Source organism: Mastigoproctus giganteus, chromosome 4, assembly GCF_048544385.1.
Source record: "Mastigoproctus giganteus isolate SK-2022 chromosome 4, ASM4854438v1, whole genome shotgun sequence".
NCBI lineage: Eukaryota > Metazoa > Arthropoda > Arachnida > Uropygi > Thelyphonidae > Mastigoproctus > Mastigoproctus giganteus.
The window spans coordinates 99,486,992-99,513,683 of NC_143578.1; the positions used below are offsets into that span (position 1 = coordinate 99,486,992).

General features: G+C 37.4%; 1 protein-coding gene across 2 annotated transcripts in view; it reads left to right on the top strand.

Annotated features, from left to right (window-relative positions):
• Positions 1-230: 230 nt before the first annotated feature.
• LOC150086947 (thioredoxin reductase 1, cytoplasmic-like) overlaps positions 231-26,692 on the top strand; it is a 147,305-nt gene continuing 120,843 nt past the window's right edge. Inside the window, exons 1-2 of one of the 2 annotated variants that reach the window (XM_090372834.1) lie at positions 231-606; positions 18,940-19,000. In XM_090372834.1, coding sequence (XP_090228960.1) covers positions 502-606; positions 18,940-19,000 — 166 coding nt within the window. In that variant the 5' untranslated portion in view covers positions 231-501. Of the gene's footprint in view, positions 607-18,939; positions 19,001-19,502; positions 19,574-26,692 lie in introns of those variants that run through there. The other variant, XM_090372835.1, reaches the window with a different exon arrangement.

Below are 26,692 nucleotides of genomic sequence, written 5' to 3' on the forward strand. Positions count from 1 at the left end.
TTGCTCTGCATTTCCATTTCTATAGGGGAAGTATTTTATTTTTATTTTTTCCCTTAATTTTATTCGAACACATTACTTGTTTCTTCGGCTTCCTGTAATTTTTTTTCCTTAATTTTCTTTGAACGCATTACCTGTTTCTTCGGCTTCCTGTAACTTTTTTTTTTCTTTCGCTTGTCATGATGACGTCCACAGAGTAAACAAGACATGTTACTACTCTGTGATGACGTCGACGTGAAATAGGTGGCTACTCACGGTATTTTCCTCTTTCATAAGCATTGCGGCACACATTGGTATACTGTGGAGTGGAGCGTTTTGTTTGTACATCTTGTTATTTATTAGTTCAGCTGATGTTTTTGCGGACATGTTGAAATCATTTTCAGGCGAAAGAGCGACAGCGTTTTAACATAACAACTTTGTAAGCCGTCTTTGTAATGCTTAAACTTATGTATTAGAAGTAATTTCTTTGCCGGTGTAAAAAGTTATTATTGTTGGGGCCCAACAATGGCACCTGTCCCAGAAGGGAAACTCGTAGACCTCATAGACAGTCATGTAAAAGCTAACAAAGTTATGATATTTAGCAAGTCGTATTGTCCGTACTGTACAAAGGTATGCATGTATTCGTTATTTGTCACAAACTATTATTTACTGACGTTAGTTATTTGATGTCCAATGAGTATTTTAACTGACGTTTCTTATATATTTCGATGAATTTATTTGCTCAGTGTGTGTTCGCATTATCTAAGTGCTGATCTCCAGGTAATTGTGTTTTTTTGTGTTGGTAGCAGGAGAAGAACTTAGGTAATTTCAATTCTTTATTAAAAAAAAGAAAGAAAAAAAGGTTAGTCTTTACAATCTGATACACTTTTCGACTGTTTGTTGTGAGTAGGCAGTGATTGACAAGCCCGCTATGGTTAGTCTTAGTTAGAGTGCTTATCCCCCTCACCTTGCTGTTGTTTTAAAATTGGAAACTCCTTTTCCGATTTTAAAACAGCATCAAAGCGGGGGATGAACACCTTAAGACTAACCATAGTGGGCTAGGCACATCAGTCACTGCTTCTCAACAATCAATCGGAAGGGATACCAGATTATAAAGGCTAACCAACAAAAAAAGGCTAACCTTTAGATTACGGTGCCACTGGGTGTGGCCGACAAACAGTTTAAGTGAGGGACAAAGGCTGTGATTGCTCCTCCCCTCGTGTTGCTTGACGGATTACAGGGAAAGGCCACGTGATGAACAGGTCTCATGAAGGACCTGTGGAGCACCCGACAAACAGTTGAAGGATATGATTGCTCCTCCTGTTGTGTTGCTTGACAGGTTACAGGGAAGGCCATGTGACAAACAGTAGGTCACGTGAAGAAACTTGTGGAGCACCTCAGGCAGGTGAAGGTACCTCCCACTCACTGCTTTTCCCCCTCTCCTTGCCCACACGTTACAGGTGATTGTCACGTGACATCACAATGTTGGAGCTGGTGAAGCAAAAGGGAGCAAAAAACAGGTGAATATAAATGCAATTTTTTTTTTTACAAATGAGTAGAAAAAATTAACACCAGACAACCAGTGATACTTCTCGCCTGTACATTATTAGACAATTTCGAATGCATTAACAGTGAAATTGCTCTTTGTTAATGCACAAAATGTCTACAAAATTGTTTATTATTATTTTTTAATTTTTAGGGGCTGCCACCCCCCAAAACCTCTCCTTTTGTGACTGCATGTTACTACATAATTACACATACATTAACAATGAGAATTGCTCGTGCACATCTAAAAAATGCTATTTTTATGTTTGGGGCTGCAAACTGGATTGAGCACACTGAATTCTGATGGGATCCTTCCACTTGTTCAGATTACGAACCTAAGGGGGCATAAATTCAAATTAAGAAAGGACAGATGTAGAATAGATGTGTGGAAATTTGCCTTTAGCCAGCGGGTGGGTAATCACTGGAACAAACTTCCATCTGTCGTTGTGGAAGTTGATAGGTTAAATAAATTTAAGGAGGAACTGGACAGGCATTTGGAGGGAATGGTGTGATTTTTTTTTTTTTTTTTTTTTTTTGTCTGATGTTGCATAAGCTCGTAAACTTGCTTTCTTGCATCACATGCCACTACTACTATTTGCAAAACTTAAGGCTTTCTTTGTAAGAGCAACCCTTTGTTCCATTCGCTAATCTTGTTGCTCTTCTCTGTACTCGTTCCAATAGCTCTACATCCTTCTTAATATGGCCTCCAGACCTGTATACAGTACTCAAGGTGTGGCCTGACCATTGCCTTATACAAGGGGATAATCACTTCCTTATCCCTGCTAGAAAAATTCCTGTATATCATTGACAAGACACCATGAGCTACTCTTGCAGCCCATCTGCGCTGCTCAGAGAACGTCGTGATATCTGCCTGTACAGTTACCCACAGGTCCTTTTCATTCTCTACCCCTGTCAGTGTAGTACCACAGAGTTGATACGTTGCTCTGGGGTTGCTGTTTCCCATATGTAGTACTTTATATTTGTCAATGTTAAATTTCATTTGCCACCTGTCAGCCCATCTGCTCAACCTTTCTGGATCCTGTTGCAGCAGCATAGCATCAGTAGTGTCCTTAACAACCCTGCCAACCTTTGTGTTGTCTGCAAACTTGGACATTAAGCTTGATATCCCATCATCAATATCATTTATAAATACAGAAAATAATAATGCACCCAACACTGAACCCTAAGGGACTCTACTAATAACATTAGTCCACGATGAGCAGTGTCCATTGATTACCACACTGTCTTCTCCCCTCAACCATCCCTTTATCCATAGCAGCAGTTTGCCTCCAATGCCACACTGCTCCAATTTGTGCAGCAGTCTTCCATGTGCAACAGTATCAAAAGCCTTTCTAAGATCCAAATATATATCAAAATTATTCTTTGCATCCATTTCCTTTGTGACCAAATCATAGTATCCAATCAAATTGGTCAGACAAGACTTCCCTTTAACAAACCCATACTGTGTCCGAGCTATACCTGAAGTCTTGTCTAGATGATCCTGCAGTGCTTCTTTAACCAGTGCCTCCATTAATTTCTCTGAAACAGAAGTTAAACTAACAGGTCTAATTACCTGTCTCCCTTTGATCTTCCTTTGTGGATTGGGGTTACATTTGCACATTTCCAGTCCATAGGTACCTCCCTTGAGTCCAAGGAAGCTCTCATAATTATGGCTAAGGGTTTGCTTACTTCCTTTGCTGCCTCCTTAATATAACTGGATAGATTCCATCCACCACAGCCGCCTTTCTTATGTGTATCTTCAATAATTTCTCCTCCACTTTACTCTCAGTTATCACAAGATTATCTAGCTTATTGCCAGAGTCTAATACACCTCTGGCATTCTCCTCCCTGAATAACTTCTCATGTGTGAATGTAGATGAAAAATATTCATTTAGTTTGTTAGCTACCTGAGCAGGATCATCAACAGTTGTACATTGATATCAAGTGACCAAATCTGATTCATGCTCTTCCTTCTAGAGTTTACATAAGTAAAGAACAATTTGCTGTTTTTCTTTGAATCCTTTGCTAAAGATGTCTCTTAATCTGCTTTTGCCTGTCTAACCTCCTTTGTGACTTTGTTACAGACCAACTTGTATGTATCATAGGCTTCTGTTACCTGTTAATTTATATGTATCCCATTCATTTTTCTTCTCTGCCACATGTCTAGTTCATCTGACATGCATTTAGGCCTAAATCTTGAACAGTATTTCTTAGTTGGTATGAAAAGCCTAGTAGCTTCCAAGATTATTTCTTTGAATTTGCTGTTGGTAACATCATCAGTTGGTCCCACTGTATAGAATTATACTGTCTCAGACCACCATAGTCACCTTTACTAAAGCAAAAACCCTTCCCTTTACCCCTGATGGTAGTTACCTCTTTGAGTAAATCCCACTTCAGCATACTGTGATCACTGCCACCTAGTGGTTCCTTTATCTGCAGATTCTTAATGCATGAAGATCACTACTGAGAATCAGATCAAGAGTATTACTCCCTCTAATTGCCATCTGAACATGATGCTGTAAAAACAATCATCCAATGAATCCACAAAAGCCTTCCTAGTGTGTGAGTGACCAACCCACAAAAATAATAATTTTTAATTTCTGGGAAATTAAAATCACCGTTTATAAGACACTCTGATTTATTGGCCCATTCTATTTCTCTGTAGAATTGCTCATTATAATCATCAGATTCATTAGGCCTATAACACACACCTCTCATTTTTCCTTTCCCAGTGCTTATGTCACACCAAACAGACTCAACATTGCATTGTCCACCATCAGTTGGATTCACTTCCTTAGATTTTGTGTTTCTTAACTAACAGCATAACCCCTCCTCCCATTCTGTCCTGTCTATCCTTTCTGTACACATTGTACTCTCCAAATTTCAATTCTGCACTGCTTATGTCTGTGTGACACCACATCTCTGATATCCTAACAATATCTGCCTTTGATGTCTTGACTAGCACTTCAAGCTCAAATTTATTAACTATACTCCTAGCATTGGTATACATGCACCTGTTTCTACTCTTAATTACCCTAACACAGCCCATGTATTTACTTGTTCCACTATGACTCACAGCAGTCCTGGAAATCCCCATTGCCTTGCTTTCCAGGCTGCTGCTCAGTTGCATTTCAATAGAAGCTGTGCAAGAATCACTTTCACCTCTGGCAGTGGCTACTGTTAATCTATTAGTCCATGTATCCCCCCCCCAAGCTTGCAGTTTTTCGACCCACCTTATTCTGCCTTCATAGCGTCAGCAAATATTCTTGCACCCTTTCTATTTAAGTGTATCCCATCCCTGTAGAAGCAGTCTCTCCTGTTAACAAGCACAGACCATACTGAGAAAAATTCTACCTCTTGAGCCTTGCACAATCTCTCCAGGGCTGAATTGATCAACAAGGCTCTCGTATACTTCCTCCTGTTGTCTCGGCAGAATTACAGACATTTTCAAATTCAACCCTAACTCACAGCTTTTTTTCAACATTGATTTTGATTGAATTTGTTCAACCATTGTTCAACCATTTGTTCAAAAAACTACCTATTTCCACAACTCTTGTTGAAGGCAAACTTTTGTACCTCTATCCCACAATCATTCTTTGCCAGTTTAAATTTATTTAGGTAATTTGGAGTCCCTAGTGTGCATTGAGTCCCTTAAAATAAGATTGTGTTGGGGGAGTCTAGACCAACAGTGATTGCCTTGTTCAGGGCTTTTCCGTGACCTTGGTCTCTAGAGCAACTTTACTACTGCATCTCTGTAAATCCAGCCTTGTGCTAGCTTGCTCCTATCTAAAAAATCTTCAACAAAGCTCACATTTCTAGACTGATCTTTTTACTTGTATTAACTATTTCTAATCTTTTGTGATATTAGCATATTGGTTTTTCTGTGTTGACCAAAGTAGGCTTACAACACTTTTTTCCCAATTCATGTATGTTCTAACTTTGTACACACAAGAAATTTGTCAAATCTAGATTTTTGATTTCATATTTTGGAGAATGCCTGCAAAACTTCTCAATAACTTTCATCATTCCTCAAAGAGAGGAGTCAGGTTAATTAATGCGTCCCTCTTAGACACTAATTTCACAATATTCAGTTCTTGCTTCATGTCTTTTTTATATATATTTCTGTAGGGGTGTTTCTGAATTATTTCCTGTAATTTTGCATCTTTCTTTCAGATACATCTGGTAATATTAATGGATGATACAATTACATTAATGTAAGTTCACTCTTAGCAAGTTTTTTTGTGTAGCTTCTGAACCTGTTCATAGTCACTGTAGATTGCAGAACTAACCATTTGTGTTTGGGGTTACTTTAAATGTGGTTGTGGGACCTGATTTTTTGTCAGCAGAGACTTCAAAAATGCACCATCAACCACCACTCCAGTGAAATTTTATAAAAAAAAAAACTGTCTTAAGTTTATTCTATTATATTAATTCCAAATGACAAACCAAGTTTTTTTTTTTTTTCACTCAAGTGAACTAAGCATTAGTAGAGGTATATGATGCGAGAAAGCATGCTTATGTAGCATCAGCCGAAAAAATAAAAACATTTCACACATCCATTCCCTCATGATTGTCCAGTTCCTCCTTGAATTTATTTAAGCTATCAACTTCCACAACGACAGATGGAAGTTTGTTCCAGCAATTAACCACCCGCTGGCAAAAGTCAAATTTCCGCACATCTATTTTATGACTCTTTCCTCAATTTGAATTTGTCCCCTCAGATTTGTAATCTGAGCAAGAGGAAGAATCCCATCAGCATTTAGCCTGCTCAAACCATTCAAGGCCTTATACACCTCAATCAGATAACCTCACAGGTGCCTAGTCTTCAGACACTGTAATTTGCAAAATTTAAGCCTTTCTTTGTAAAAGCAACCCTTTATTCCATTCACTAATCTTGTTGCCCTTTTCTGTACTCGTTCCAGCAGCTCTACATCCTTCCTAAAACGAAGCCTCCTGACCTGTATACAATACTTAAGGTGTGGCATGACCATTGCCTTATACAAGGGGATAATCACAACCTTTTTCTTGGTAGAAAAATTCCTGTATATCATTGACAAGACACCATGAGCTACTCTTGCAGACCATCTGCACTGCTCAGAAAACTTGACTGCACAATTACCCCCTGGTCCTTTTTATTCTCTACCACCCTATATGGGTAGCAGTAATGTACCACACAGTTGATACATTACTGCTACCCATATGCAGTACTTTACATTTGTCAATTTTAAATTCAGTTGCCACCTCTCAACCTATCTGCTCAACTTTTCTAGATCCTGTTGCAGCAGTGTACAGTCAGTGTCATTTACAACCCTGCCGACCTTCGTATCATCTGCAAACTTAGACATTAAAGTCTGATATACCTTCATCAATATCATTAATAAATAGAGAAAACAACAATGGACAACACTGAACCCTGAGGGACTCCACTAATATGAATTTATGTCCCCTCAGACTTCAAAAATGCACCATCAGCCACCACTCCAGTGAAATTTTATAAAAAAAAAACTGTCTTAAGTTTATTCTATTATATGAATTCCAAATGACAAGCCAATTTTTTTTTTTTTTTTTTTCACTTAAGTGAACTTAGCATTATGATGCAAGAAAGCATGCTTATGTAGCATCAACCAAAAAAAAAAAAAAAAACATTTCACACATCCATTCTCTCATGTTTGTCCAGTTCCTCCTTGAATTTATTTAAGCTATCAACTTCCACAACAACAGATGGAAGTTTGTTCCAGCAATTAATCACCCGCTGCAAAAGGCAAATTTCCACACATCTATTCTGACTGTCTTTCCTCAATTTGAATTTGTCCCCTCAGATTCGTAATCTGAGCAAGAGGAAGAATCCCATCAGAATTGAGCCCGCTCAAATCAATTCAAGACCTTATACGCCTCAATCAGATCACCTTGCAGGTGCGTAGTCTCCAGATGCTAATAAGTTGAATAAACAAACCAAAGCAATCTAATCAGATATAACCTAGCAAGTAATTTAGTATACATCTTGACCAGAAAGATTGCTGTGCTATGCACTTGCAAAAAATTAACTCTCTAATTGGCATATCCCTAAAAGTCACATTCACTAGCAGATCTGAGTACTCCATGATACCATGGAAATGTTTGGAGTAAAGGGACTCAATGATTTAAAATTGAGCACTTAATATGTTCATTATCTTGAGAGTATGGCAGATATAAGGAGGTATTATATATGATTCTTAATTATTATTTTAATTAATTTTCCAAGGATTTTTCATACTGAAGGATTTTTTTTTTTTTGGTAAATAGAAGTTTTTTTGAAGTGGGTTAGGCAAAATTCAAATTGCATACTTTTGCAATTTGAATAAAATGAACATAAAACATAAAAATCAATTTGATAAACAAATCTGAATTTTATGTTTTCTCAGAAAAGCGTGTTTCTGAATAATTTTCTAATTCTGATTTTGAAAATGATTTCAGTTTATTTCTATCACATCAGGTTTCTTCAAAAATCAAAGAAGAAAATTTGATTTTACACAAATTTTTATTAATTTTGGCAGAATTTGTGCAATGAAATTATAATAAAATACTACTTTTACCAGACATTTATATTTAAATACATGTTGTAAACACTATTAGGAAAGGCAGAGTGGTAAAAAGTCCACTAAACATTCTCCTCTCATTTTAAAAACTAATCTACAATGTGTCAAATTTTTGTTTCTGTGATTTTCTTGCAGAACCTTTTAACTTTGCTATGTATGTATGGTTGTAACTAATTCCCAAATAGTTCATTAGGTCATTTATATTACTGCAAAAAACTATAGAATCTTCCTTAGAAAAGTATGGGACTAGTTCTTGTTCTGTGTCTGTACCATGAGAAAAAGGCTCATATGCTAGAAGATTTTTTGACTTTAGTCTAGAACCAAGGAGATCTGCTAATTCCTTTGGTAAATTTAAATCTCTTACCAGATCATTGAGCTTATGCTGTGAAAACAGTTGAGGGCTGTATTCAATGTCTCCAGGTGTATAGACTTCACTTTCATCCTCAGAAGCTTCACTTTCAGTGCTCTCTGCTGCTACATTTTCCAATATAAGTGGAAGGCATGGAATCAACAGGTTATCTCTATGTGGCACTGGTTTAATAGCAGATGGAATATTAGGATATGCAATGCCCTTATTACTCTTTGCATTGTATCCCTCTCCATTAACTAAGCAAAAGTGACAGTGAGTGGTTTATAGGCTTCCTCCAAATTCTTTTTATAATTTTTCCACAATCTCAATGCTTCAACTCAGATTCATCAAACTTTATGGAGTCCATTGTTTATTTTGGTCACTGAGTTTCATTCCAGAATAAGCAATATATATTTTTTACAAATTCTATAATATCTTCTCTTTGCTTGAAGACTACATAGTTTATGCAAATATAATAAAATAAGTTTGGATTGTTCAAGCACTTGAGTGAAGACATTTTATTCACTTTTCAACACAAGTTTGACACTATAACCTCAAAAATAAACTGAGCTCACACTGGTAAACATTGCTGTGTGGAGCTTTCGAGGTCAAGAAACAAATGACTGAAGGCAGTGTTGCCAACAGAAAAAGATTTAGTTTACAAATTCCCAGCATTTACACCTAACTTAATACATTCAATAATACAACTCGTGACATCAACTTAAGTGATTTGTGAAAAAATGGTACGTGAAAGGAAACAGATAACATTTTGAAATAAATGTAAAAAAAAAAAAGTTAAAACAGCTATTAGTTTGCAAACATTGAAAACAATATAGAGTGGTGTATTTAACCCTTTCTGATGTCTGAGTTAAAGGAATCTATTAGTAAAATTAACCCCTTGTGATGTCTCTGAGTTAAAAGAATCCATTAGTAGATAATCAGCCCCTAATGATGGCTGAGTTAAATGAATCCATTCCTAGATCTAACAGTAGCTCTGGTGATACTGACAGAATTTATTACAAATTGCTGAGGAATTTAGATGAATTTGCCTTGTAACTCTTACTAATATTCGTTAATGGAATATTCAGTGAAAACATCTATCAGTTTCTGGCACCGCCTGACTGTTCTGGCTCTTCCAAGCCTAAGAAGGGTCATTTTAATCCTAAAAATTACTGCAGTTTCCCTCACAGCTTGTATCGGTGGAAACTATATAAGCAGTGCAAACATACTGCTCCTGCCCAAGATGATGTGCCCTTACCTACCAAGGTATTTCATTTATCACAAATAAATCAGGAATCTTGTATGCAACACCTCTTCAACTCGACATCATCACTTGTAAACTCAAAAAAGGATTATATTTCAGTTGTCCACTATCCAGGAAGATGTCAACAGATGTCCTTATATTAGTAGAGTATTAGTAGGCAAATGATTCATGAAAGCAAACTTATAAAATATCAGCCCAAAAAAAAAAAAAAATTGCAGTCAACTGTCCATCTGCTTCAATAATCTGTCTAGTTCTTTCTTGAATTTATTCAAACTACCCACTTCCACAACAACAGATGGAAGTTTGTTCCAACATTCGACTACCATTTGGCTGACGGCTAACTTCCACACATCTATCCTGCAACTATCCTTCCTCAATTCGAATTTGTCCCCTCATATGTGTAGTCTCACAAGAAGTTACACACCCATCAACATTGAGCTTACTCAATCTATTCAAAGCCTTAAACATCTCATGTACATCTCCGCATGTGTGCCTAGTCTCCAAATGCTGCAGTTTGCAGAACTGAAGCCTTGGTAAGTGGACCCTTTTGTTCCATTTACTAATCTTGTTGCCCTTCTCTGCATCTGTTCCAACAGATCTACATCATTCCTAAAATGAGGCTTCCAGACCTGTATACAGTACTCAAGATGCAGCCTAACCATGGCCTTGTAAAGGGGATAATGACCTCCTTATCTCTGCTGGCAAAGCTCCTGTATATCATTAACAAAACCTTGTGAGTTGCCCTGGGAGCTTGTCTCACTGCTCAGAGAACTTCATATTTGACTTCATAATTATCCCGAGGTTTCTTTCATTTTCCAGTATGCTAAGTGTAGTACCACACAGTTGGTATGTTAATCTGAGATTACAGCTACCGAAATGCAGTACCTCGCATTTGTATATCTTCAACTGCCATTTCTCAGTCCGTTGGCCTAATTTTTTAGATCTTGTTGCAGTAGCTTACTTTGATTACTGTCATTAACCAGACTGCCAATCTTTGTATTGTCTGCAAACATAGACATTACGCTTAATATACCTTCCCACCTTCATTAATAAATATTGAAAATAAGAATGGGCCCAGCACTGAAACTTGGAACTCCATTATTAACATTTCTCCATAAAGGACAGTGTATATTAATAACCACTCTGTCTTCTCCCACTCAACCATCTCTTTATCCATTGCAGTAACTTGCCTTTAATGCCATATTGCTCTAGTTTACAGCAGTCTTTTATGTGCAACATTACCAAAGGCCTTCTTGAGATCCAACTATATGGTATCAAAATTATTTTTTGCATCCAGTTAGATTGGTTAGATAAGACCACCCCTTAAATCCATGCTGTGACCGTGGTATAACCTGCATTCCTTTCTAGCTGGTTCTGCATTACTTCTTTAACCATTGAATCCATTATTTTCCCTGTAGCATACCTTAAGCTAACAGATCTGTAATTATGCATGTCACCTTTTGATCCCCCTTTGTGAATTTGGGATAAATTCGCACATCCCTAGTCCATAGGAACTTCCCCTGAATCCACATGTGCTCTTATAATTATGGCTAGGGGTTTGCTTACTTCCTTTGCTGCCTTCTTTAATAAAACTGGTTAGATCTCATCTACCCCAGGTGCCTTGTTTATGTTTAGTTTCAACAATTTCTCTTCCACTTTTTTCAGTTATCACAAAAATCATTTAGTTTCCCTTTAGAGTTTGATAAACTTCTTTCATGCCCTTACCTAAAGAATTCCTCATATGTGAATGTAGATGCAAAATATGTATTCAATTTGTTGCAACTTGAGCACTATCATCAACAGTTAAACCATTGACATCAAGTAGTCCCCTCGTTCTACTCCTTCCCTCCACTGTTAATATAAGCATAAAAATCTTTACAGTGGTTCTTTACCAGAAACTTCTCATAATCTGCCTTAGCATGCTTAAGCTCCTTTGTGACTTGATTACAGACTAGTTTATATCTGCCATAGGCTTCTGTATTACCTGATAATTTGTGCATCCTATGCATTTTTCTTTTCTGCCACAAATCATATCAATTAATCCAATGTTTACTTATGTGGTATGAAAAGCCTAGTAGCTTTTATGATTATTTGGGCCCACTGTGTTGAATTTAAAAACTGTCTGAATCACTGTAGTCATCTTTACAAAAGCAAGACTTTCCATTTACTCTTGACAGTAGTTATGTCTTTAAGTTAATTTCATATCAGTACACTGTGATCACTGTCCCCCAGTAGAGTTTTTTACCTGCACATTATTTTAATGCATGAAGAATTACTGCTGATAACCAGATCAAGAATACTGCTTCCTCTTTGCTTCTCTAACATACTGCTATAGAAAACAGTCATCCAGTAAATTCACTAAGTCTTGCTAGCTTGTGAGTGACCAACCCACAAGTTCTAATCAATATCTGGAGAGTTAAAATCCCCCATTTTGAGACATTCTGATATACTGGCCCACTCTATTTCTCTGTATATTTGTTTGGTATACTTATCACAGTCATTAGGCCTATAGCACATGCCTACTCTCATTTTTATTTTGTTAATGCTTGTGTCACACCAACTGACTCAACATTTCATTAGCCAACTATGTTGACTGAATGTGCACTACCTTACATTTAATATGCTTCTTAACTAAGAGCATAACGCCCCCTCCCTTCTGTTCTTACTCTTAGTTACAGCCCACGTATTCACTTTTCTATGATGACCCTCAGCATGGCTTGAAATTCCCAACACCTTGCTTTTCAAGCTGCTGCATGTTTCAATAGGTGCAAGTGTTTTGGGTCTAAGGGCACCAGGGGTTTTCTCCCTCTCTGCCTTTTCTGTGTTCCAATAGGTGCAGTGCAAGGTCACTTTCACCTCTGCCTGCAGCTCTAGTTAATCTATTAATCTGCGTCCCCCCAGTATTCCAACCCACCTATCACTGCATCTATAGCATCAGCAAATATTCTTGCAACCCTTCTATTTAAGTGTATCCCATTCCTGTAAAATGGTCTATACTGTTAACAAGCACAGACCATGCTGAGAAAAAAAAATTCTTCCCTCATGGGCTTGCATATTCTTTCACGAGCCAAGTTGATTGACAAGACTCTCAATAGAGAGCCTTGTTAAGTGTAAAATTAGATGTAGAACCATTACTTCCGTATTTACTTGCTTGTATGGCCACAAATTTACAATGGATCACTTTGAGAAATACGTTATTGTGTATTGCAACAAAAATTATTCCAGGTGTTTGAGTTTGAAAGGAAAAAATTTAAAAAAAATGTTTAAACTTTTTTATAAATGATTTTATCACTTTACATTGCTTAATACAAAGGTTGTGGTTCAATCAATTGTAATAAATGTAAAAATTGCAGTACATATTAGTGTTTTGGTTCATATTTTAGTATATTTTATTAGTTCATATTTGACCATTTTTTTAGTGCATATCTGATGTCTAGTAATAAGCAGTCCATGACAGAAATCCACAGACAAAAAAATCCTGACAGTGTTGACGTTTGAAAGCATACTGTACTCGTAAATAATTGTATCGTAATACAGGGCGTTTCAAAAATGGTCAATAATTTAAAGGCGAAAAGTACAAACTAAAATAAGCGAAAAAGTCCCAGTGAACATTGGGTCGGAAATGAACCACTTTCTAGATAATGCACATTTTCTGCTAAGATCTGCCACTGACTATGGGAGCACTAGTTTAGCAAAAAGCTGTGAATCCTTTGCTAAGGGTGGTTTTATTAAACATAAGATAATACATTTTTAATTTTTGGTTTCAACACCACAGGATTTTACAGATTTTACAGGATGTTCTTTCTAACACCCTTTTCTCAACATCAGGTGTTATGCTTCTGGGCCTACTTGTTTGTACTCCATGTGTGAAGCGCCCATGTTCTCTAAGGTGTTGATGTACCTCGATGAATGTGCGCATGTTGGGGCTGCCTTCGGCAGGGAAATGCTTCCTGGCAAGAAGCATTTCCTGGTAAGAAGCTAAACGTGCAGCCTCGAGTGCACTGCCGTTGGCTTTACCCTACATGAAGTGCATGTCCGCATACTCTTCGTTGCTGTAACCTCTTTCCATGTTGACTATCCTTCGACAAGTACTAGCATGCCTGCTATATCTCAGAGCATTGAGAGAATGCTCAATTTCCTCAGAATGCTGAGGAAACGGAGAGAATGAGCATAACCTAAACAAACAAGTCAGTGATGGATCCCACCTAAAAACGTGCAATATCTTGAAAACGATTCATTTAAGGACCCATGTTTACTAGGCTTTTTTGCATATTGTAGTCTTTACAGTTCACCTTTAAATTGTTGACCATCACTTTTGAAACACCCTGTATAAATTGTCTATATTGCCACCAAACTTTAATTTCAAGGCCAGCCTGTTTAAAAATCTGTCTGAAGTCAGATATTCTAACTATGAAGTAATCCTGGATAACTGATAAAATGTTACTGTTTTTTCTTTTTGAAGCTGATTGGATATTACCAGCATGTGCAATAGTTGAATGTAGCATACTTTGTAAGAACAATATTTGTGTTATTGAATCATGGTGCCTAATCCACACTTAAGGTATTATGCAACTTCTGAACACCACTTTATCTGAAACATCCCTCTTAATGTTAGATATGCAGCTAGACAGGATAAGGTAACCTTTGTTCCAAAAGCTCAGTTAACAACCTGTGCTCTCCATATCAGAAGCTGTGTAACATCTCATGTTTTTAGGGATACTATTTACAGAACAATCTGTCAACATTTTCAATACACTGGAGCCAAAAATTTTTAATATCTGTGATAGCATTATTTAAGAAAGTAGACTAGAATAATGAAACATTTCCCAAGGCAGCTATAGAATGTTTTGGATTCTGATAGTACACATTTAAAATGTTTTTGTATGACTTCCACTTTCCTAAAACTGCTGAGTCCAGAGACATTAAACATACTGATTTTTTTTAAAGATATATTTTAATTTTTAGATATGTTATAGCATATGTGTAAAGAACCTGTTGTCTTCATCTTGACACTTAATTAGCATTAGCATTAGTAGAGGCATATGATGCAAGAAAGCAAGCTTATGCAGCATTAGCCAAAAAAGAAAAAAAAAAACACTTCCATTTCATCCCTCCGTTTGTTCAAAATACCTGTCCAGCTGAGCCTTAAATTTATTTAGGCTATCAACTTCCACAACAAGGGATGGAAGTCTTCCACCAACCAACTACCTGCTGGCTAAAGGCAAATTTCCGCACATCTATCCTATATCTGTCTTTCCTCAATCTGAATTTACGCCCTCTCAGGTGACTATTCTGAGCAAGAGGAAGAATCCCATCTGCATTGAGCATATTCAAACCATTCAAGGCTTTATACACCTCTATCAGATCACCTCGGACACTAATTTGCAAAACTTAAGCCTTTCTTCGTAAGAGCAACCCTTTGTTCCATTCACTGATCTTGTTGCCCTTCTCTGTACAAACAGAGCTGCTGCTCTGTTTGAACTGCTCTGTACAAACAGAGCAGTTTGTTCCAGCAGCTCTACATCCTTCTTGAAATGAGGCCTCCAGACCTGTATACAGTACTCAAGGTGTGGCCTGACTCAATAATAATGCCTTATACAAGGGAATAATCACCTCCTTATCCTTGCTAGAAAAATTCCTGTATATCATTGACAAGACACCATGAGCTACTCTTGCAGCCCGTCTGCACTGCTCAGAGAACGTCATATCTGCCTGCACAATTACCCACAGGTCCTTTTCATTCTCTACCACTGTCACTGTCAGTGTAGTACCACAGAGTTGATACGTTGCTCTGGGGTTGCTGTTTTCCATATATAGTACTTTACATTTGTCAATGTTAAACTTCATTTGCCACCTGTCAGCCCATCTGCTCAACCTTTCCAGATCCTGTTGCAGAAGCATAGCGTCAGTAGTGTCCTTAACAACCCTGCCAACCTCTGTATCGTCTGCAAACTTGGACATTAAGCTTGATATCCCATCATCAATATCATTTATAAATACAGAAAATAATAATGCACCCAACATTGAACCCTAAGGGGCTCTACTAATAACATTAGTCCACGATGAGCAGTGTCCATTGATTACCACACTGTCTTCTCCCCTCAACCATCCCTTTATCCATAGCAGCAGTTTGCCTCCAATGCCACACTGCTCCAATTTGTGCAGCAGTCTTATATGTGCAACAGTATCAAAAGCCTTTCTAAGATTCAAATATATAATATCAAAGTTATTCCCTGCATCCAGTTCTTTTGTGACTGCATCATAGTATCCATTCAAATTGGTCAGGCAAGGCTTGAGAAAACCATGCTGTGTCCGAGCTATAACTGAAGTCTTGTCTAGATGATCCTGCAGTGCTTCTTTAACAAGTACCTCCATTAATTTTCCTGGAACAGAAGTTAAACTCACAGGTCTATAATTACTTGTGTCAGCCTTTGATCCTCCTTTGTTAATTGGGGTCACATTTGCACATCTCCAGTCTATGGGTACCTACCCTGAGTCCAAAGAAGCTCTCATAATTATGGCCAAGGGTTTGCTTACTTCCTTTGCTGCCTCCTTTAATATAACTGGATAGATCCCATCCACCTCAGGTGCTTTTTTTATGTTTATCTTCAACAATTTCTCCTCCACTTTCCTCTCAGTTATTACAAAATCATCTAGCTCACTGCCAGAATTTACTTCACCTCTGGAATTCCCCTTCCTGAATAACTCCTCATGTGTGAATGTAGATGCAAAATACTCGTTTAGTTTGTTAGTTACCTGAGCAGGATCTTCAACTGTTGAACCATCAATATCTAGTGGATCAATCTGATTCATCCCTTTCCTTCTAGAGTTTACATAGGTAAAGAACTCTTTTTCTGTTTTTATTTGCATCCTTTGCCAAGGATTTCTCATAATCTGCCTTTGCCTGCCTAATCTCCTTTGTGACTTGGTTACAGAACAGCTTATATCTATCATAGACTTCCATGTCACCTGTTAATTTATATGTATCCCATTCATTTTTATTCTCTGCCATATGTCTCATTAGTTCATCTGACATCCATTTAGCCTAAACCCTGAACAATATTTCTTAGTTGGTATGTAAAGCCTAGTAGCTTCCAAAATAGGTTCTTTGAATGTGTCCCATTTTGAATTTGCTGTTGGTAACATAATCAGTTGGTCCCACTGTATAGAATTTAAATACTGTCTCAGACCATCATAGTCGCCTTTACGAAAGCAAAAACCCTTCCCTTTACCCCTGATGGTAGTTACCTCTCTGAGTAAATCCCACTTCAGCACACTGTGATCACTGCCACCTAGTGATTCCTTTATCTGCAGATTCTTAATGCATGAAGAATCACTACTGATAATCAGATCAAGAGTATTATTCTCTCTAGTTGCCTCCTGAACATGCTGATAGAAAACAATCATCCAATAAATCCACAAAAGCCTTGCTAGTGTGTGAGTGACCAACCCACAAATTCCAGTCAATATCCGGGAAATTAAAATACCCCATTATAAGACTCTCTGATTTACTGGCCTACTCTATTTCCCTGTACAGTTTCTTATTATACTCATCATAGTCATTAGGCCTATAGCACACTCCTACTCTCAATTTTGATCTCCCAATGCTTGTGTCACACCAAACTGACTCGACACTGCACTGTCCAGCAATGTCGACTTGGATTTTGCGTGTCTTAACTAATAGCATCACCCTTCCTCCCTTCCTATCCCGTATCCTTTCTGTACACATTGTACTCCCCCAGATTCCAGTTCTGCATTCCTTATATCTGTGTGACATCACGTCTCTAATATCCCAACAATATCTGCCTTTGATGTTTTGAGCGATACCTCAAATTCATCAAATTTATTTACCAAACTTCTGGCATTGGTGTACACGCAAGTATACATGCACCTGTTCCTATTCTTAGCTACCCCAACACAACCCATGTGTTTACTTGTACCGCAATGACTTCCAGCAGTCTCTGAAATATCCTGCATCTTGTTTTCCAGGCTTCTGCTCATTCCAATAGAAGCAGTGCAAGAATCACTTTCACCTCCGCCAGTGGCTACTGTTAATCTATTAGTCCTTGTATCCCCCCAAGCTAGCAGTTTTCCGACCCACCTAACACTGCCTCGATAGCATCAGCAAATATTCTTGCACCCTTTATATTTAAGTGTATCCCATCTCTGTAGAAGCAGTCTCTCCTGTTAACAAGTACAGACCAGGCTGAAAAAAATTCTATCCCTTGAGCCTTGCACAATCTTTTCAGGGCCGAATTGATTGACAAGGCTCTCATCATATACTCCCTGCTATCGTGTCTGGGCAGAATTGCAGACACTTTCAAATTCAACCCTAATTCACGGCTTTTTTTCAACAGTGACCTGTACTTGTTAAGTAATTATGCCGGTCTCCTACTCTTAATATCATTAGTGCCAACGTGTACAACTATATCACATTTTGTGCCCTTAAAAGATGATATCCGCTCTACAACATCATCAACCTTTGTCCCTGGCAGACATACCCTGGTCCTGTTCCACCTATCATGTTCCCCGTTTCCCCGACAATAGTCACCAATTGATCAGTTTTCATCAGGATTTTTTTATTTGGCTGTTTTAGAAAGATTTGGCAAGCCATCCCAAATTTCATTAAAATTTTACCAATAGAAATCCAGGAATTATTTTTTTTTCCGTTAATCTCATATGTAAAAACTCAACTCCCAGTGATGATGCCTTTGCATGAAATTTTACATTTGGGTGTAAAAAGATTTGTTGAGCCATCCTGATGAATTTAACTGAGATGGAGCAGTAGAAATTAGGAAATTGGTTCTTTGTTTGTCCATCTGCATGTAATAACTCTACTTTCAGTGGATGGATTTTTATGAAATTTTATATTTGGCTCTTTTAGAATAATTTGTCAAGCTTGCCAAAAATTGCATTTAAATCAGACTAATAGAAATCTGGCAATTATTTTTTTCATATATACCACATAGGCTATCCATATATTGTAGCAGAATACCTGGATATTTTTTGTTGCCCTGTCCTCTTTGGAGGAATAGGCAATATGGAGGATGTGCAGAAATGAAATGTTCTGAGTTGTCATATAAAAGTTGTTGCTTTTTTTTTTTTTTTGTTATAAATTATGAAATATTACTGTTTGCTAATGCATCTGAAATGTAATGCATAATGCACTGTGTACATTAACTAATGCTATTTTTAAGGTTGACTTTTAATAAGCAGTCCTTTTATTTCAGGTAAAAGACTTGTTTAATTCTCTCAAGGTAGAATTTTTTTCTCTTGAGTTAGACAAGCATGGTGAGTAATTATTTGCCTTACTTTATATGTGTATTACATATAACAAATATGTATATATATAAATATATATCTCTTGCACTGTTTTACATTACTTCTCATTATGTCTGGTATAATTGGTTTAACCTCTATAAATATATTATATTTTGGGGGGGGGCAAAATATACTCTGTAGTTAGAATGATGTATTAAAATCAGCATCAATCTTTTTCAGGAACTTTAAAACTTCCTTATAGTTGCCTATTAATTTATGCATGAAGAGATGTGTGATAATTTGTTGTTAGACAGTTTTTCTTTTTAAATAAACAGAAAGAGATATATTATTAAAATATTAATTATACTTCTCCTCTGTTTAAATATCAGTTAGTATTATGTTCTCTCTTTAAAGAGAATAATATAATACTAATGTTGCTGTGGTAGAAATATTTTAGCTTGCCATTTTATTCCTAGAGGTGGATTATTGATTAACCACTTTTGCGACACTGTTTCATAACATTCTAGTGGCTGCTATGGAAACAAAGCACATTCTCAACGATGCCTCAGATTTTTCCTCTCTGTTGCTCTGTTGATGTTACCAGTAAGATGATTATCTTAATATTCTAATTAAAATAGTATAATCAGAAGAGTTTTTATCTCTTAGTTTTGAAAAATGAAACTATTTTATTTTTAGCTTATGAGTTTTTGGCTTATGTTTATAAGTAAATTGATTTCATCTGGTGAAACACTGTATTACAAGAGAACTGTACTGGGAAAGAGAATTTATAGTTTTTATTTTATCGTAATGCCTGTTGTATTAGAAATACAGGTATAGTAAATTGGGCTTGTTAAAACTATAAGCATCTGATTTGTAAATTTTGCTTTGCCAAACATGGGGAGAGATTCTGTGTAAAACAAGCTGAGCCATTTAGAGGAAGCAAAGCAAAAGAGAAAAGGGGGTGTATAATTCCTTAGAAGTGATATAAGATATAGCAGAGTGATCAGGAGTGTGAGTTCAGTAGCACATGCCATTACAGTGGACTGTGGTTCAAGCCTGCCTCACTGCTAAATATAGTTAATGATTGCATTTAATTTATTGTAAACTCCTCTGACCTGCTGGAGATCTGACCTCCTCTGGTCATGTTGGAGTATAAACAATAGCATAATGGTATAAATAGGTAACTGAATATTAGTATTAATAAATGATGGCAAATGATGCAAACTTTATACAGCATCAGCCAAAAAAAAAAAAAAAAAAATCTTTCCCATATCATCTGTTCATCCCCTTCCTGTAATGTCTGTCTAGTTCCTCCTACAATTCATTCAAAACTACCCACTTCCAATAACACAGGTCTGTTCCAACAATCAACTACCTGCAGGCTGAAGATAGTTGATTGTTCCACTGGTGATATTCTGGCTTATGTTACCCATTTATGGACTAATTCAATGGAAAACTTTGGTAAAACACAAGCAGTTGCTCCTGACATCTCGAAGGCTTTTGATCGTGTTTGGCATAAAGGTCTTCTAAACAAGCTTCCATCTTATGGTTTGCCAACTGTTTTTTGTAATTGGTTATCCAGTTTTCTCTCTGATCCGTCACTGAGGGTGATGGTAGATGGCTCTCTGTCTTCTAACTTCTCCACTAATGGTGGTGTCCCCCAAGGTTCAGTTCTTTTCCCCCACGCTTTTCCTCTTGTATATTAATGACCTTCTTCCATTGACTGGAAATCTTATCCATAGTTTTGCCGATGATAGCACATTGCATTCCACTTTCCATTTTGAGAAACCTTGCCCTGCTCAATCAGCTTCAACTTCTCGAATATCTATTACCAATTCCTTAAATTCCAATCTCCAAGTAATTCTCCAGTGGGGCAGACAACTTAGTTGATTTCTATCCTTCTAAAACTCAGTCTTATCTTATATCTCACAAAAAGGATTCTTCTGCTCCTATACTTATCTTTGGTGGCACTCCAATTTCTAGGCAAGTTGATATATCTCTTTTGGCGATTACCCTGACTTCTAATCTGTCTTGGCACAAGCACATTACAAATATTGTTTCCTCTACATCTAAAAAACTTGGTTTTCTCTTTTGCTCTCGGCATTACTTTTCTTCCAAACAGGTGTTCACTCTGTACAAATCTGCCCTACCATGGAATTTTATTCCCACATCTGAGGTAGTGGCCCCAAAACCTCTCTCAGGCTTCTAGATTACATTCAGAAGAAGGCAGTTAGGTTAATTAATGACTCATCTCTGAGTCTCTCCAGTCGCTGTCTCATAGAAGTACTGTTTCTGCTGCATGCCTTTTCTAATACTTCCATGGGCACTGTTCTTCTGAATTGGCTTCTGTAATTTCCACTCTCTTTCAAAACAGTCCGAACACTTGCTGCCACCAACCAATATCCATTTACTGTCCAACTTCAAACTCACAGAACCAACTTTTCATCTTCCTCGCTTATTCATTCAACTGCCGTTTTCTGGAACAACCTTCCTTCATACGTATTTCCTGAAAATTGAAATCTACAGAAGTTCAAGTCTGATGTCAACAAATATCTTCTCAACCTTCAATCCAAGCATGGTACTAATACTGTAATACCTCTTGTTTGGGGTTTTCATAAAAAAAAAGGGGGGGGGTCATTTTTTGAGGCAACTTTGTTAGAGTCCTTATGGAAAGCCCTTTTTTCTTCTTAAAACTGTAACACCAATATAGTTCACCTTTGAAGTCTAATAAGATACCGTGCTTTAAGGCAAATTTCTAGGCTTCTATTTGTACCATCTTAGTAGATAGTGCTATTCCATTTTTACGGTGGTTGAAAACCCAATCCCAAATAACTGCTTCTACTGCCAGCCACTGTGCCTCTGCCTTTTTTTGCCTTGTTTATCGAAGTTAAAATATCTTTTTTGATGCCAAATTATAATCATTTTTTCGATGTTTTTGTGGGGCCCGAAATGACGTGAAGCAGCTCTATTGCTATGTATCTCTGCATAAGCTACTACAAGCAACTTATCGCCCGCGGTATAAGAAATCCTCTTGTTCTTATTTAACTTGACCATTATCTGTGAATAAAAAAATAAGGTTTCCACTTTCTTCAAAATAAAGTTACAATGCAAAACACCTAAATATAACAATTACTACTTACGGTATTGACATTGCTAACAGAACAAAAATCAAAAAGCAAATAGCAATGTAACTATTTCACACTACAGGAAACCCTTGATTAATGCGGTTTTGAACAATGCGGTTTTAATTAGTGCGAAAAAATTTTTTGATACTATCCCCTTAATATATGCGTTATCAAATTTGATTAGTGCGCTGTTTTTTTCTTGCAGTGCTTGGCAACTCACAACGGGGCCTAAAGCGGCAAATACGTGACACGCACTCACCAGGGTCTTCTAACTTAAATGAATGGGAATCGACTCCAAAATGCTCGACAGCAGCACCCCATACCACTCTCAAATTGAAATTTTCTCATATTCTTTTACTCATATTCTTTTATTCTTTTATTATTAATATTAAACTTCTTTAATATTATGATATTAAAGAAGCAGTTGAGAACATACACAAATCGTGGGAAGAAATGACGAACAGCTGCATGAGAGCTGTCTTGGCAGAATCTTTTGCCTGAATGCGCAAATGATTTTTGCGGTTTCATTAATCCTGTCAACAAAGTTATTGATGAAATTACTACAATTGGAAAAGACCTCGGCTTTGAGGAAGTAGATTCAGAAAACGTTAGAGAATTATTGGAATCGCATTCAAAAGACTTAAGTAACGACGATCTTGAAATTGAGCATCAACATGCATACGAGGAAGAAGACGAAAATAAAGCAGAAGAAAAGCAATTTGCTCCCAAAGAAATTTCATTCAAAAAACTTGAACTATTTAATACACTTTAAAAAGCAAAAGAACTCATACTAGAGATTGATCCAGATGCAGAGAGAAGCATGAACGTTCGTTGAGGGTTAGATAAGCAAATTGATTGTTATCGCAAAATCATGGAGGAAAGGAAGAAAGCCACCACTGTTCAATTGAAGTTAGATAAGTTTTTTTTGCAAAAAATAAAATTTAAATCATACTATCTGTTTTTTAAATTTATTCCTTAATAATTTAAGAACTATGCAGTGCATTATAAGTACGTATTGAGTAAGAAAAAATATATTTTTACAATTTCATAATTTTCAAGGATTCATTATAATTATTCCCATTGTTTCTTAAGTTTGATTAGTGCGGTTTTAATATGTGCGGTATATTTCAAGGATTCATTAACCGCACTAATCAAGGGTTTCCTGTACTATAATATGTACAGAAGATAAGTAACCTGCTTACGCTACCTTGAAGGGTCCATGTCACTCACCTTACACTTGTTAATAGTATTAATGAAAACTCCAAAATTAAAAAAAAAAATTGCTCTCAGTACTCGGTGTATAAGATGCATATTGATTTTAGGACTAATTATAGGGTAAAAAAAAGTGTCTTATACACTGGAAAATACAGTAATAAATTTCTCAATCATCTCAATATAGTAATCCAGAAGTTGAGTGAATGAGTTACATCAGCCTAACCTTTCATTTATGAATCTTGAGAAATATTTTGATTAATCCATATTGTCAGTTAGTCATTGGTCTTGAACATAAAAGCAGAACAACCATGTCTTTATTTGTCAGATGGTCATCCTATGACCATCTGACAAATTTCCCGATGTGCTCGGATATATGTAAAAACTATTACTGGTACCAAAATGAAATCTCCACCCTATGTGGGATCAGCTTGAGCACTCCTTGGCTAATCTGAGAACTGAATTCATTTGATTTTCTTTTCCTTTCATTTGATTCTCAGTTTTCTTTTTTTAAAATTTTTCTTTTTATAAAATCCCAAACACGAAAGATATTAGAACCTTAAGTACCATGTGTGGGTTGAAGATTGCGAAGACAGAAAAAGGTACTTGTTGACATGAGACTTTAATTTCTGTAGATTACAATTTTCAAAAAATGCATGTGAAGGAGGGTTGTTCCAGAAAATGGAAGTTTAAGGGATAAAGGAAGAAGATAAAAGTTGGTTTCATGGGTTTGAAGTTGGATAGTAAATGAATGCTGACTGTCTGTTTCGTGCCTAGATTGGTTTGGAAGAGAGGGGGGGGGGTAATTAAAGAAGTTAATTCAGAAGGCCAGTGCCCATGGAAGCATCTATAGAAAAAGGCATGAAACAATGTCTGTGAGACAGAATAGAGACTTTGTTAGAAAAAGGTTGTTAATTAACCTGACTGCCCTCTTTTGAATGGAGTCTAGAAGCCTGAGAAAGATTTGGAGGCACCACCCCAGATTTGGGAACAATAATTCCAAGGTAGGGCAGATTTGAAATTCATATGGAGTGAGTAGTTTTTTAGAAAAAAAAATAATGCCCAGGCGAAAAATTGAACAGCTTAAGTGGAGGAGATTTGGATGCAAGCCAGTTGTGGTGTGCAACATTCTTATCTTGAACAGCTTTATCACATTTATTGGAAAACCAAGGTTTAGATAGAGGGTGAGATTTTAAGGTTGAATGGAATAAAGGATTTCATCCTTATAAAAATGATTTCACCGTCACAATCTGACTAGGATCTGGTTTCCTGGATTCGTCCAGTTCCTTGAAAACTGCGGGATAATGGATTGCCAGGTATGGGAGGTTTACTGTACATTTTTTCTACTTAGTGAAGTGGTCAGTTCTGTAGTGTAGTAGTTCATGGATTTTAGTTGATTGATTCAAGTTTACGAAAGTTGTTTATTGTTAGGTTTTCTTGTAAATTGATGAAAATGCAAGTTTCTGGAAACCTGCGCAGCTCTCGCTTGAGACTGACTGATTGTCCATGTTGTTTGTGTTTTTTTTTTTTTGTGGGGGGGGGGGGTTAGTAAATGTTCCTCGGGTCATTAGTGCAGTTTGGGCCTGTGCCTTTTCCACCTAGTTTGGTGTGAGGGGGGGGTGGTGATTATAAATGTTTTCTGCCCGTGAATTGGGTATGGTAGTTTCCTCACTGCCCCAGCACATTTCTTTCATTGTAAGAGAATTTCTTATGGAAAAATTCCTAAATTAATGGGGAGGGGGCATTCGCTGCCGCAGGCAGGGAATGACAGGACCACTACTGTGGTCCCATTAAATAGCCTCCAAGGTCTTGCAATTTAATTCCTTACATATTTTATTCTTTAGGTTTATATGAAAGAAAAGATCTAGGCTATAAACCTAGATCTGGAAGGATTCTAAAAACATTCACTGCTTTGTAATTACTGTAAAATAATTCAGTAGTGGCAGTTTCTGGCCAGGTTACTGGTTTTCCCAGCTACTTGTTAATTTCAATATTCCTAATTTGCCTTAAAGCAATATTATTTATTACTACAATAAAAATATAACATGCTGACAAGGCAATGCTGCAAGATGTTCAATATGTAATTTTGCAATCTTAGAGCTTTGGTTGTATACAGTGCACAATGTCATTAGAGCCATACATAATTTAGTTTTAAACCAGAGGTTCTCAAACTTTTATACTTTGTGTCCCTCTTAATTTTTCATAAATTTTGTGCCTCCCCACCCAGTTCCACTCAAGTGCAAATGAATAGATCTGACCTGAAATTCAGCTATGAATATACATATAATATAACACTAATATAATATTAATACTAACACGAGGTGGTAGATGACTGATCAACCAGTGCAACACCACCACTTTGCATATTGGAGGGCTGAATTCGTGAAACCCATGTTTAGTCTGTAGAATAAAGTTTCTGGCATCCCTTGCAACCCTCCTTTTCAGCCCATGCACACTACTAGTACTAATACTATTATGATTGAGTACCATTACTGATAACTAATACACCGACGAGCCAAAACATCGATCACCTACCTAATATGACGTTGGTCCTCCACGTGCAGCCAAAACAGCTCGTAACCGGCGAGGCATGGATGCTACGTGATTTCTAAATGTTTCTATTGTATCTGGCAACAACATGTAACCAGCAGATCTTTTAACTCCTGTAAGGTCCATGGTTGAACTGCCACAGGTCGGAGTTGCTGTTCCAACACAACCACAGATGCTCGATGGGATTGACGTCTGGTGAATTTGGAGGCCAGGGCAATACCTGGAAGTCTTCCTCACATTCCATGAACCAGTCTCGAACAATCCAGGCTGTGTGGCATGGCGCATTATCCTGCTGAAAGACAGCACTGTCAGAGGGGAAGACCGTTGCCACAAAAGGGTGTACCTGGTCAGCAATGTGTCTGGCACACGGATGACTGGACCCAGAGTATCCCAGCAGAACATCGCACAAAGCATGACACTGCTACCACCGGCTTGTTTTCATCCCACAGTGCACCAGGTGCCATCACTTCCCCAGGTAAACGCTGCACACATACCTGGCCGTCCACATGGTGCAACAGGAAACGTGATTCATAGGACCAGGCGACCTTCTTCCAATCACTCAAGGTCCAGTTTCAATGCTTGTGTTCCCATTGTAGGTGCTGTCGCTGGTGAACCATGGTTAGCATGGGCACTCGGAGCGGCCTGTGGCTATGCAGCTCCATTTTCAGCAGGGTTCGATGTACTGTGCATTGTGACACATTACTCCCGTCACCAGCATTCCAATTACTGGCGAGTTGCACTGCACCACAGTTGCCCTTCTGTTGCCACGTACCATCTGGGAGAGCCTTTGCTCACCTGGAGCATCGATGAGTCGTGGTTGTCCAACACCTTGCCG